This window comes from Scyliorhinus canicula, chromosome 7 (genome assembly GCF_902713615.1).
Source record: "Scyliorhinus canicula chromosome 7, sScyCan1.1, whole genome shotgun sequence".
NCBI classification, from domain to species: Eukaryota; Metazoa; Chordata; class Chondrichthyes; order Carcharhiniformes; family Scyliorhinidae; genus Scyliorhinus; species Scyliorhinus canicula.
Window position 1 is genome coordinate 23,722,811 of NC_052152.1, and position 14,720 is coordinate 23,737,530.

Below are 14,720 nucleotides of genomic sequence, written 5' to 3' on the forward strand. Positions count from 1 at the left end.
ACCAATCAGTTCAGTATTTGGAGGGTCTGCTTGTCAAGAGCAGGGAGAGGGTGTGTCTTGTGTCGTCCACCTCTTTTCCTCCTGTAATGCTCTTGTTAACAGAAGCAGAGGCATTCATTGAGACCTTGACACTGTTGGCATCATGTGCAACAAAACATAGGTATTAGAGTGCTATCCATAAAATATTCGGAAGACCAAACCGTGCATAATGCAAGTGTTGTATCTGAAGAGAGGTGGTTCTCCTGTTGAGGGTTTTACTGAACATAGACATGCTGGCAAAAGGTGATGGCACAAAATAAGAGGACTGGTTTAGCTCAGTGGGCTAGACAGCTAGTTTGTGATGCAGAACAAGGCCAGCAGCGTGGGTTCAATTCCTGTACCAGATTACCCGAACAGGTGCCGGAATGTGGCGACTAGGGGCTTTTCACAGTAACTTCATACTTATGACAATAAAAGGTTATTGTTGCTATTATAAAATATATGGTTGAATAGGCAACTGTAAAAACAAATTAAAAACTGTAACAGCCAATTGGTAGAAGGAAACAGTTCATGACAATTATAGTTATTGCACTGAATAATTATGGGGTCACATTTTGGGCCCTAACCTTGCCACTTCTGATGAGGTCGTTGACCTTTGTCTGGAATTGCAGCCAGTTCCTCTGTACAGTGCTACACTCATTCACAGAAAGAAACATCTAACATTTATACCGCACCTTTCACAACCTCAGGACATTGTAAAGCACAATTTACAGCCATCAACAATCTTTGCATTCACGCGAGCAACCACCTCTTCTCAAGATCTTTTAGCCACCTTTGAGTTGATCGAATCACTGTTGATTGGGTGGGAATGAGGGAGAAGTTGGAAAATAATTCCAGCAAGATTTCGGCTGCCTGCTCCCTGAAGCTGCCACACTTGCTCAGAGTGATTGAATAGCCTGGGGCTGTTTTCCTTGGAACAGGGGAGGCTGAGATGGGGGGACATGATTGAGATGCATAAAATTATGAGGGGCATAGATAGAGTGGACAGGAAGAAATCTTTCCGTTTGGTGGAGGGATCAATGACCAGGGGGCATAGATTTATTGTAAGGGGCAGGAAGTTTGGACGGGATGTGAGGAAAACCCTTTTCACCCAGAGGATGGTGTGAGTCTGGAACTCACTGCATGAAAGGGTGGTGGAGGCAGAGACCCTCATAACATTTAAGTTTTTAAATGTGCACTTGCAATGTCAAGGCAGACAAGGCTATGGACCAAGTGCTGGAAAATGGGATTAGAATAGTTAGGTGGTTGTTTGACCTGAGGATTGGGAACAGTTTAAAATTCAGCAAAGGCAGACCAAGTGATTAAGTGGAAAATACAATTGGAAAGTAAACTAGCAGGGAACATAAGAACTGACTGTAAAACTTTCTATAGGTGTGTAAAGAGAAAAAGATTAATAAAAACTAATGTAGGCTACGTACAGTCAGAAATGGGGGAATTAATGACAGGGAACAAAGAAATGATTGAGGAACTAAATTTGCTTCTGATTTCACAAAGGAAGACATAGATAATGTACCAGACATTCTGAGAAGCACAAGTTTTAATCAGGAGCGGAAGGAAATTAGTATTAGTAAAGAAATGGTTTTGGGGAAATTAATGGAACAGAAGTTGGACAAATCCCCAGACCCTAATAATCTTCATCCCAGAGTACTTAAAGAAGTGGCCCGAGAAATAGTAGTCCATTGGTGGTCATTTTCCAAAATTCTTTGTACCCTGCAATGATTCCTACAGATTGGAGGGTAGCGAATGTAACCCCTCTATTCAAAAGGGGAGGGAGAGAGAAAACAGGGAACTATAGACCAGGGAGTTTAACGTCGGTAGTAGGGAAGTTGCTGGAGTCCATTATCAAGGATTTCATAGCACATCATTTGAAAAGCAAGTCAGACAAAGTCAACATGGATTTCCGAAAGGAAAATCATGCTTGAGAAATCTACTGGAATTCTTTGAAGATGCGACTAGAGGAGTTGACCAGGGAGAACCGGTGGATGTTTTTTATTTAGACTTTCAAAAAGGCTTTTGATATGGTTTCACATCGCAGATTACTATGTAAAGTTAAAGCGCATGGAATTGTGGGTAGTGTCTTGAGATGGATAGAAAGCTGGTTAGCAAACAGGAAGCAAAAAGTTGGATTAAAGGGTCTTTTTCCGATTGGCAGGCAGTGACTAGTGGGGTACCGCAGGGATCTGTGCTCGGACACCAACTGTTAACATTATATATTAATGATTGGGATGAAGGAACTAATTGTATTATCTCCAAATTTGCAGATGATACAAAGTTGAGTGGGAGAGTGAACTGTGAGGAGGATTCAGAGATGATTCAGCGGGATTTGGGTAGGCTTTAAGTGGGCAGATGCATGGCACATACAGTGTAATGTGAATAAATATGAGGTTATCCACTTTGGTAGCAAAAATAGGAAGGCAGATATTTATTTGAATGGGTGTAAATTGAGAGAGGTGGACTCAGCAAGATCTTGGTGTTCTCATGTATCATCCACTGAAAGTAAGCGTGCAGGTACAGCAGGCAGTAAAGAAGGCAAATGATACGTTGGCCTTCACTGCGAGAGGATGAGAGTACAGGAATAGAGATGTTTTACTGCAATTGGATAGGGCATTGGTGAGGCTATACCTGGAGTATTGTGTGCAGTTTTGGTCTCCTTATCTGAGGAAGGATGTTCTTGCGCAGGTAGGGAGTGCAGCGAAGGTTTCCCAGGCTGATTCCTGGGATGGTGAGACTGTCATATGAGGAGAGACTGAATCGGTTAGGATGATATTCATTGGAGTTTAGAAGACTGAGAGGGGATCTCATAGAAACTTATAAAATTCTAACAGGATTAGACAGAGTAAATTCAGAAAAAATGTTCCCAATAGCGAGGAGTCCGGAACTAGGGGTCATAGTTTGAGGATAAAGGGTTTAGCACTGAGGTGAGGAAAAATTTCTTCACCCAGATAGTGATGAATCTGTGGAATTCGCTGCTACAGAGGCCAAAACGGTGTGTAATTTCAAGAAGGAATTGGATATAGCTCTTGGGGCTAAAGGGATCAAGGGATATGGGTGGATATGGGTTCAGGGTATTGAACTTGATGATCAGTCATGATCATAATGAATGGTGGAGCAGGCTTGAAGGGCCGAATGACCTCCACCTGCTTCTATTTTCTTTAAAAAAAATAAATTTAGAGTACCCAATTTTCTTTTTCCAATTAAGGAGCAATTTAGCGTGGCCAATTCACCTAGCCTGCACATCTTTACGTTGTGGGGGTGAAACCCATGCAGACATGGGGAGAATGTGCAAACTCCACACAGACAGTGACCCAGGACCGGGATTCGAATTCGGGTCCTCAGCGCTGCAGTCCCAATGCGCCACCGGGCTGCCCTCTGCTTCTATTTTCTATTTTTGACCGGCACAGACACGATGGGCTGAAGGGCCTTTCCTGTGCCGTAGACCTCTATGCCTCTATGACTATGATTCAATTGAAATGGTTCCAGAAGTGCTAGATCCTGATTCGCTACCTTGGAGCAGCCCAAAAATCGCCAACATTAAATTGCCCACCAGTCACGCCGGGCACATTGCCAGTCACCTGCTCCATGTGGTAAGGACACTGTTGGAAAAGAAAAGAAAATGCATCACCTATAACGGGCATGTCAAACACAGCAGTCCTGATCCCTTCCAGATCACAGAATTGGAGAAGCATTGAAGGGCCTGAAATGTGGCAAAGCAGCAGGATGTGACAATGTCACACCTGAATTCCTCAAACCTCCCAACCCCTGTGCACGGGCCTGGCTGATTCTGTTTCGCACAAGATCCATCAATTCAAGTTCACCTCCGGGGGTGTCGTCATCGCCATTCCAAAACCTGGAAAAGATCCCACATTGGCTGCCAGCAAGTGAGTCATCTCATTACTTTCAGTGTGCTTGAAGATCTTTGAGTGGATTATCCCACGGTGCATATCTCCAGAAGTAGAGGCCATCTTTAATGTCGAACAAGTTTGTTTCTGTAAGCGGCGTAGTACATGTGATCAAGAGGTGGCACAGTGGTTTGCACTGCTGCCTCAGAGTGCCAAGGACCCGGGTTCAATTCCAGCCTTAGGTGACTGTGGAGATTACCCGTTCTTCCTGCGTCTGTGTGTTTTCTCCGCGTGTTCTGGTTTCATCCAGCAGTCCAAAGATGTGCAACTTAGGTGGATTGGCCATGTAAATTGCCCCTTCGTGTCCAAAGATGAGCAGTTTAGGTGGGGTTACAGAGACAGTGCGGGGGAGTAGGCCTAGGTGGGTGCTCTTTCAGAGGGTCAGTGGAGACTCGATGGGCCAAAAGGCCTCCTTCTATTCTGAAGGGATTCCATGGATTCTAAATCCTGGCATTCACCACCTCCATTGAAAATGGCTTCTAAAGGAACCTTCTGAAGACAGGCATGGTGCTACTGGGACAGTCTGGCCTCCTCCTCAAACTGTCTGGAATGCTTCCAACCTGGGACAAGTTAGAACATAGAACTTAGAAGAGTACAGCACAGAACAGGCCCTTCGGCCCTCAATGTTGTGCCGAGCCATGATCACCCTACTCAAACCCACGTATCCACCCTATACCTGTAACCCAACAACCCCCCCTTAACCTTACTTTTATTAGGACACTACGGGCAATTTAGCATGGCCAATCCACCTAACCCGCACATCTTTGGACTGTGGGAGGAAACCGGAGCACCCGGAGGAAACCCACGCACACACGGGGAGGACGTGCAGACTCCGCACAGACAGTGACCCAGCCGGGAATCGAACCTGGGACCCTGGAGCTGTGAAGCATTTATGCTAACCACCATGCTACCCTGCTGCCCCAAGTTGTTGAAACACTCCTTCCCAAAGATGATTCAGAGTCCACCATGGGTAAGGAACAAGTACATGGAAAAGATAGGCCAATGGACAACCACAGGGCTCAGTCCAAACCCCAACCATGTTCAACATATTTACAAACAGTAATAGGTGCAACGGAGAGCAGGCGAAGCAAAACAACGGTTTATTCCGGAACAAAAAAGAGGCTGCAGCTGCTGCACTAGCGTCCCAGCCTGAGACCATCGGCGACAAAATTACGTGCCTGCGTTACAGTATTTAAAGTCCCGCTAACGAGTCCCTATTGGGCGAGCCTCCACCCGCTCAATATGGGAACTGATACTTCACAAACCTTGCGGGAGAGCAATTGACCCCGTGGTCTTCATGGGGATTATAACACAAATGACCTGCTAACAGCCACGTCCTACAAATTCATCCATGATGACGACATTTGTTGTGCTACCCAAGATCCATGCTTCTGCCCTCTGAAGAGATTTTGAACAAAGATGTTACAAAGTTGATGGTGATTCGCATTGAATTCCTCCAAAACCATATCCAGTGTGTTCCAGCCCCACAATCCCTGTGCCAAAATAGAATTGCACATCTGCATGGATGACCAGAGTCTAAAATATGATCACAACCCAACAGACTTGGCTTTTACTCTGGATAGGACTCTGTCCTTCTGGGGACATTTGAAGAAAGCAAATGTCAAAACCAGAAACAACAGCCTAACCAAACTTACTGGATCACACCTGATCCTGCACTTACCCTACCATACTCTGCAGTGGAATACCGTGCATCTGTCTCGCAAAGGCAGCAGGGTAGCATGGTGGTTAGCATAAATGCTTCACAGCTCCAGGGTCCCAGGTTCAATTCCCGGCTGGGTCACTGTCTGTGTGGAGTCTGCATGTCCTCCCCCTGTGTGCGTGGGTTTCCTCCGGGTGCTCTGGTTTCCTCCCACAGTCCAAAGATGTGCGGGTTAGGTGGATTGGCCATGCTAAATTGCCCGTAGTGTCCTAATAAAAGTAAGGTTAAGGGGGGGTTGTTGGGTTACGGGTATAGGGTGGATACGTGGGTTTGAGTGGGGTGATCATGGCTCGGCACAACATTGAGGGCCGAAGGGCCTGTTCTGTGCTGTACTGCTCTATGTGCTGTACTGTTCTAAAGGTCTTCACGCACACATCTTGTTGACACTCAATTTAATGCAACAATGGACATCATAACTGGAATTCACCACTCAACACCCCTCCTCCAGCTTCCAGACCTCACAAACATTACTCCATCACATAACCGCTGACCTATCAGGAAATTAAATGAATGAAAACCGCTTATTGTCACAAGTAGTCGTCAAACGAAGTTACTGTGAAAAGCCCCTAGTCGCCACATTCCGGTGCCTGTTCGGGGAGGCTGGTACGGGAATTTACAGTGAATTTACAGTGCAGAAGGAGGTCATTCGGCCCATCGAGTCTGCACCGGCTCTTGGACAGAGCACCCCACTTAAGCCCACACCTCCAACCTATCCCCGCAACCCAGCGACCCCACCCAATCTTTTTGGACGCTAAGGGAAATTTAGCATGGCCAATCCACCTAAACTGCACATCTCCAGGACTATGGTTGGAAACTGGAGCACCCGGAGGAAACCCATGCAGACACGGGGAGAACATGCAGACTCCGCACAGACAGTGACCCAAGCCGGGAATGGAACCTGGGACCCTAGAGCTGTGAAGCAACAGTGCTAACCACTGTGCTACCGTACTGCCCTTGTGATTACCCACAAGGTCGTTGAAACGATAGGTGCTGCACCGCACTTACCCTCTGCATGACAACCTGCTCAACCCACCTCAGCATCCCACATAGAATACCCTTCCTGAGCAAGATATCCTTTGGGATCAAGGAATAGGAAACACAGCAAGTCACTAAGTGTCTTGTGACAAACTCCACCTGCTGAATGGCAGGCTTTGAGCTACCGTGACAAGACTGGTCCATGTGAAACAGATTCAAGACAGGTCAGGGACCCTATGCAGCCATCCTTTACTGCTGGGGCCTCAGTATAAACCACTTATGCACTTGTGGAAAGGCACAAACAATGCTGTACGTTACCGAGGTGTGACCAATTGGCTGACTAATTCAGAAAATGGGGAAGCTTTGGGGATTTGTACTAACTAACTAAAAACAAATAAATTATCCAGTTACCAGGGCTTAATTGGAATATTGGGTATCTTTCTCACAGTGATATCTACATCAGAGTGACACTCCATTTCCCAAGCTAAATGGATATATCGATACTCTGTTTGAAATTGTTCACCAATGCTAACTCAGTTTGGAACCTGATTGATACTATCCACATTGACTTCACTTTAAAAAAAATGTATTTATTACAATTGTATCAAAACAGGTTACAGCAAATAAACACCCCGGGAAACATCCTTCCCAGCAATCAACTATATAGTCTGTGCAGATTTCTTTCCCTTTTTCACCCTCCCCCCACCCCCACATTGACTTCACTTGGTGACATGGTGGCACAGTGATTAGCACTGTTGCTTCACAGCACCAAGGACCCGGGCTCAATTCCCACCTTGGGTCAATGTCTGTCTGGAGTTTGCACATTCTCCCCATGTCTGCGTGGGTTTCCTCCGGGTGCTCCTGTTTCCTCCCGCAGTCCAAACAGCAGGTTAGGTGGATTGGCCATGCTAAATTGCCCCTTGATGTGCAGGTTAGGTGGATTGGCCATGCTAAGTTGCCCCTTGATGTGCAGGTTAGGTTACAGGGATAGGGTGGGGTGAATGGGGTAATGGACTTGGGTAGGGTGCTCTTTCAAAGGGTCGGTGCAGACCAGATGGGCCAAATAGCCTTCTTCTGCACTGGGATTCTTCGGTAGGGATTATATGATTTTATTGATGACCACTACCAATTGGTATAGTTTGAGCCAGAGTACTTGATATGAAAGGATAATATCATCCAATTCAAACACCCTCCGTCACCATCTCACCACCAACAGTGAGAATTATCACTCTGGGAAACTATTAACTTGCAACTAAATATATGTAGAACCTAGCATGTGTTAGCATGGAGTTCAACTTCCGAAAATGTTTACCTCAGTTGGTCTTTTGCATTGAACAGCCTGTTGATATTATTTTCATTACTTTGTATGTGTTGGCTGATCTTCCTGCTTGCCAATAATTTCTATCATACCTCTTGCGATATCCGGGCTGAAATGGAACAGGTGGTGGGAGTTTGGGCGGGTGCTGGGATGGATAGCTTGTGGGAAACCTCCAAATTTGGATGCTCAACTAATTGTCCACTGGCCTGTTGTGTTTTTGATACATCTACCCACAAAGCAGCAAGCACATTGAAATGATTCAAATGATGAAGATACATCACTGGAATTATTTTCCGTCATTAGACCCAAAACAACACTGCTCACAAGAGTGACCCAACATAGGTTTTTAAAAATACATTTAACCACCGCACTACCGTGCTGCCCCGAGGTCCAACATAGCTAGGACTGTGGAGGGAGATTGCAATTTAAAATTCCGAACAGCTTTGGCACCAGGTCTTTGAAAGGAAGTTCCAATTCCCCAGTAGCTCTAAGGCCTCTGCTGCCTTGTGGCAGTAAATTTGTGCCCCACTGCTACCAGACTCCAGCGGACCCACTGAGCCTGAGGCTGGAAAATTGGGGGATGTATTTTTGTGATGCACAGAAATCGTGACTCATCAATAATGCACATAGTTCATAGAATCGTACAGCGCAGCAGAAAGCCATTCAACCCACTGTATCTATCCCAGATCTTTCAAAGAACTATACAATTACTCCTGCTTCCTCACTTTTTCCATATAGCCCTGAAAACTTCCTGTAAATTTATAGTATTTTTTTATTTAATTCTTTTTTGAAAGTTACAATTTAATCTTCTTCTACCATCCTTTCAGATAGCTCATTCAGACCCCAACAATTCACTGAGGAAAACAATCTCTCTCAATCTCCCCTCTTTTTTTTAACCACTTAAATCGGTGTCCTGTGTCTACCAAAGAGTAGAAACACTTTCTCCTCATTTATTCTATCAAAACCCCCAGAATTTGGAACACCTTTATTAAATTTCTCTTTAATCCTCTATGCTCTGGGGAACAGCACCAAATTCTCTAGTCTCTCCATTATCTTCAGCATGCTTAATCCTTCTTGTAGAATTTCATTTTTTCAGGACACCACTGACTGTTTTCAATGGCAGTCACTCAACTGTACGTCATTCTGTTTATTTATGAACCGATATTTTAAGAAATGCTGAGAGAATAGCATTTTTACCTTTTCCAAAAATAATGCAAAATAGTGATACACTGCCGACATCTTTTGAGAAGTGGGATCGACAGTTATAAAGATGTTTAGCAACAATAATTGATATTTGTGGGAAGTAATATTTTCCACAGTGAAGGATCAATGGATAGGCACGGAGGGAATTTGTGACGGAATAATCATACAGGGATTTGTGGATTGAGTGAGTTTGATTGGCCTTTTCAAGTCCTTGATTTTTGTTTTTATACATGTATTTCTTTCAAACATTATTACAAATGTTGTACTGATGACACACTGTATGTAGTTACTTACGTGAGGACATAATTGACGCTCACAATGCAGTGCGGTCTGGATGAGCGACTATTGTGAACAATGGTGGCATAGCTCTGAACCCACACCCAGCCTCCATGCTTTGACAGCAGTCTGTAGTACTTCGTCGTAACTTGTCCTTTGACCAGCACTTGCGTAATAATTAAAGAAAAAAAAATACTTTTCTAGCATCATTTCAGATGAGTATTTAAACATTTTGCAATGTTTCCTCAAGTTGTACAAAATATTGTTAAATTCGACTAGAAACTTGTAATCACAACATAAACTAGAAACTATTGTTCACAGTATGAGCCAATATGTGCTTAATTTGTTCATAAAACATTCTTCTGCCACGACTTTAACAGCGGTGCCAATCTTTCTAAACTAAAGGAAACTCCCCTATTTAAAAATGCTCTTTCTTCTCCTAGAAATCTTTGTAGCATTCTTTTAAATAAATTCTTTTATTCGTATGGATTCTTTAAATTAATTAGCTTTGCTCTCTCCTATAAACTTCCGGCTTTTAAAATGCAGGTTTGGCTGATACCGAAGTACAATTTCCTGATTTACCTCATCTATTGTGTTATTTTCCACTGAGCTATTCTGTGCTATGAGGCTATCTTTTCCTTTTTGTTTTTCAACTAACGATGACAGAATTGGGAATTTTTACAATTGTCATTTAAACCCTACACTTGAAATTTTAAAATTATTTTAATTATTTTGTGCAGACTTCATTCCTTTATGGCAACAAACAGTGATGTGCCCAACTTTAGCCACATAGCTAGCTACCTTTGGTATCAATGAGTAATAATGTGGAAAATTAATAGCTCTTCCATGGTTACTGCAGGACTATTGAGTGATAGTGTGCACCTGAAAATATCATCCTATTGAGTTATAAATCTAGAAGTAGCATGAACAAGATTAAAATCAGTGAGGTAGTTTTAACTGATATATGGTGTACAAATGATCTGTACAAAGTGTTCTGGAATGAGCACCATTTCAGGTGAGCAGCTTGTTACTCACAGAGGTGGTGTGCATATCTTAAATGGAAAACATCGCATCCATGTACGTGGTGGTACAGAGTCCTCTCTATCAGGTCCTGAGGTTCGTATCCAGTTAACTCTGCAACCCTGATGATACAGATTTGTTTTGAAGTTGTCAGTTAAGTTCAATGAATTAGAAAGTAAGTTAATTTGGATTCAACAAAGCACATGGAATCCTCGGCTTTACACACAGGGAAATAGACAAAAGGATGATATGTATTGCCAAACAAATTGGAATTATGGGCAGGATCCTATAATAATGAGGCAATGTCCCCACGCCGGCGTGAAAAACGGCGCCAACGACTCCGGCGTCAACGGCCCTGAAAGTGAGGAACTCTCAGCTTTCTGGGGGGCTACATTGCCGCCGGAGTGCTCCCCGCAGTTCTAGCCGGTGGGGAACGGCCCGCGCATGCGCGGAATGGCCGGCGTATTCCCGCACATGTGCGGGGATTCCCTTCTCCGCGCCAGCTCCCGGGCAATATGGCAGGGCCCTACAGGGGCCCGGCGCAGAGTAAAGAAGGCCCCCACGGAACCAGCCCGCCCGCCGATTGGTAGGCCCCGATCGCGGGCCAGGGCACCGTGCCCCCCCCCCCCAGGGTCAGATCCCAGCATCCCCCATTCCAGGACGGCCCCGCACACTCACCTTCCAGGTCCCTCCATGTGGGAGGTGAGTAATCCACACTGGCGGTACTCGGCCAAACTCGTCGGCCACTCGGCCTATCGGGGCCTGGAGAATCGCAGGGGGTTCAGCAGCCCCCGACCGGCGTGACGCCGATCCCGCCGGCACCTGGGAAACGGCGCCAGAGAATGAGGAAGCCAGCGACAGGGCGTGATTCTCGTGCCCCCCCCCCCCCCCCCCCCCCCCCCCCCCCCCCCCCTCCCCCCCCGATCCCGGGGATTCTCCGACAGAGCACCGGGTTGGAGAATCCCAGCCCATATGTTCGGAATGATAGAAGTTGGAATACTGTGTCCAGTTTTTGGTGTCTAACTTTATGAAGGATGTCAAGATCATGGTGTAAAAGAGATCAGCAGAAAGAAAAACAAGGATGAGAGGTTTTGCTCATGGCGAGAGACAACATAAACTAGACGCATCATCATTACAGCACAGAGGATCTCAAATTCAGAGTGTTTTGATGAGGCAATGAGGGTATTAATTAGCATGAAAAGAATGAAGGAAAAGGCTTGATCTTTTCTTTTTCATAAGGAGGGTTGTTGGGGCCTGGGATTATGAGACGAACTGTGCTAGATGCAGTATATGTAAAATATCACTTAATGCAAGTGGATAAGAATTTGGGAGGTAATAAGAACAAAGAACAAAGAAAAGTACAGCACAGGAACAGGCCCTTCGGCCTCCAAGCCCGTGCCGACCATGCTGCCTGACTAAACTACAATCTTCTATACTTCCTGGGTCCGTATCCCTCTATTCCCATCCTATTCATATATTTGTCAAGATGCCCCTTAAATGTCACTATCGCCCCTGCTTCCACCACCTCCTCCGGCAGCGAGTTCCAGGCACCCACTACCCTCTGTGTAAAACACTTGCCTTGTACATCTACTCTAAACCTTGCCCCTCGCACCTTAAACCTATGCCCCCTAGTAATTGACCCCTCTACCCTGGGGAAAAGCCTCTGACTATCCACTCTGTCTTTGCCCCTCATAATTTTGTAGACCTCTATCAGGTCGCCCCTCAACCTCCGTTGTTCTAGTGAGAACAAACCGAGTTTATTCAACCGCTCCTCATAGCTAATGCCCTCCATACCAGGCAGCATCCTGGTAAATCTCTTCTGCACCCTCTCTAAAGCCTCCACATCCTTCTGGTAGTGTGGCGACTAGAATTGAACACTATACTCCAAGTGTGGCCTAACTAAGGTTGTACACAGCTGCAACATGACTTGCCAATTCTTATACTCAATGCCTCGGCCAATGAAGGCAAGCATGCCGTATGCCTTCTTGACTACCTTCTCCACCTGTGTTGCCCCTTTCAGTGACCTGTGGACCTGTACACCTTGATCTCTCTGACTTTCAATACTCTTGAGGGTTCTACCATTCACTGTATGTTCCCTACCTGCATTAGACCTTCCAAAATGCATTACCTCACATTTGTCTGGATTAAACTCCATCTGCCATCTCTCCGCCCAAGTCTCCAAACGATCTAAATCCTGCTGTATCCTCTGACAGTCCTCATCGCTATCCGCAATTCCACCAACCTTTATGTCGTCTGCAAACTTACTAATCAGACCAGTTACATTTTCCTCCAAATCATGTATATATACTATGAACAGCAAAGGTCCCAGCACTGATCTCTGTGGAACACCATTAGTCACAGCCCTCCAATTAGAAAAGCACTCTTCCATTGCTACTCTCTGCCTTCTATGACCTAGCCAGTTCTGTATCCACCTTGCCAGCTCACCCCTGTTCCTGTGTGACTTCACCTTTTGTACCAGTCTACCATGAGGGGCCTTGTCAAAGGCCTTACTGAAGTCCATATAGACAACATCCACTGCCCTACCTGCATCAATCATCTTTGTGACCTCTTCAAAAAACTCTATCAAGTTAGTGAGACACGACCTCCCCTTCACAAAACCGTGCTGCCTCTCACTAATACGTCCATTTGCTTCCAAATGGGAGTAGATCCTGTCTCGAAGAATTCTCTCCAGTAATTTCCCTACCACTGACATAAGGCTCATAGGCCTGTAGTTCCCTGGATTATCCTTGCTACGCTTCTTAAACAAAGGAACAACATTGGCTATTCTCCAGTCCTCCGGGACATCAACTGAAGACAGTAAGGATCCAAAGATTTTTGTCAAGGCCTCAGCAATTTCCTCTCTGGCCTCCTTTAGTATTCTGGGGTAGATCCCATCAGGCCCTGGGGACTTATCCACCTTAATATTTTTCAAGACGCCCAACACCTCGTCTTTTTGGATCTCAATATGACCCAGGCTATCTACACACCCTTCTCCAGACTCAACATCCACCAATTCCTTCTCTTTGGTGAATAAGGAAAGGCCAGGCAATGGGTAGCTGTTTTAGGAAATTATCTTCAGTGATGCAGAGAAGGTACATTGTAAAGGAATCCCCGGACTCCTATAAATACCATCATTAATAAACATAGCAGTACTTTAACAAGGGAGGAGGTGATTATTGTAGATATAGATATACAGAAATTTTTAGTACAGTGGTAAGCCAACGTGACCAAATAAGGCTGTAATTTTTAAGACACCTGACATCTTAATACATCCCCCAGTCCTTTCTTAATATCCAAGTGCATCCAAATGATCCAGCTACAGGGAATATCATTATTACAAAAGTAGAGTTTTGTTCAATTGACAATGGTCTTTAAAGGGTGAACTTGTTGCGAACTGCTGGAAAAAGGTGTTCTTTGAGATATCTGGCTGTGGTCAAACATAACTCGGACTAACAGTACCAGGCAGATTTGGGCAATAGATTATGCTGTTATATTTCTTTTGCAGGATCTAACACCCTTATAATCTACTAATTGCCCAGCTCACTTCAGTCTCCTTGAACTGTGGGCCCCCTGGTCTCTGAAGATGCCATTCTTCAATCAGAAGTCTGATAGCAATGGTTGGTGATGAACCATTCTCCAGGTTTCCCCTCCGGTGTGTGATTTGCGAAGCAAAAGGAATACATTTGAAATTGGCGATTCAATGAAGTTAAAGTATTTTGACACCTGTGATCTGGTAATTTCAACCTGTGAAAATGTCAATCCTTTGAACCAACAGTCGCTTTTAAAACATTTGACCTGTTTAGGGTTCTTACCTTGAGTCCAGGAATATGAGTTTGAGATCTAGACTGGCTCTGAACATGAACATGTTGCTGTGAAGTTTGATTTCAGTAATAGAGCTGGGTGGCAATGAATGTCCCACAGCCACTAGTCCCACAATCTGGTAACAGCCGTCGTACAGAGCTACGTCAAACACATATTGTCGGATTTTCAAATACCCACTGCAGTGGATTACCTATAGAGAAGGAACGTTTGAGTTGATTTAGGCGTGGAGAAATATTGTCGAGATAGATGTACAGACGGGTCACAGAAAGTTAAATTGAACAGTATCACACAAAGATGCTATAAGTGGCAACTTCATTAAAGAATACTTAGTTGTGCATTTACTTTCAAACTAACTTGTCCCATAATTAGCAACAGAAAACAGCCAGAAAATAAAAAGAGCAGACCAGGTGCTGAATTGCATTGTTGTGCCAATATGGTTCAGTATGGA

At 44.8% G+C, this 14,720-nt stretch overlaps 1 protein-coding gene across 1 annotated transcript in view; it reads right to left on the minus strand.

Moving 5' to 3' along the window:
• The window catches only part of sim2 (SIM bHLH transcription factor 2), a 178,602-nt gene that overhangs the window by 46,886 nt on the left and 116,996 nt on the right, over positions 1-14,720 (minus strand). The window contains exons 6-8 of the mRNA XM_038801561.1: positions 14,263-14,462; positions 10,466-10,572; positions 9,449-9,596 (exon numbers count right to left, since the gene is read on the minus strand). Coding sequence (XP_038657489.1) covers positions 9,449-9,596; positions 10,466-10,572; positions 14,263-14,462 — 455 coding nt within the window. The remainder of the gene's footprint in view (positions 1-9,448; positions 9,597-10,465; positions 10,573-14,262; positions 14,463-14,720) is intronic.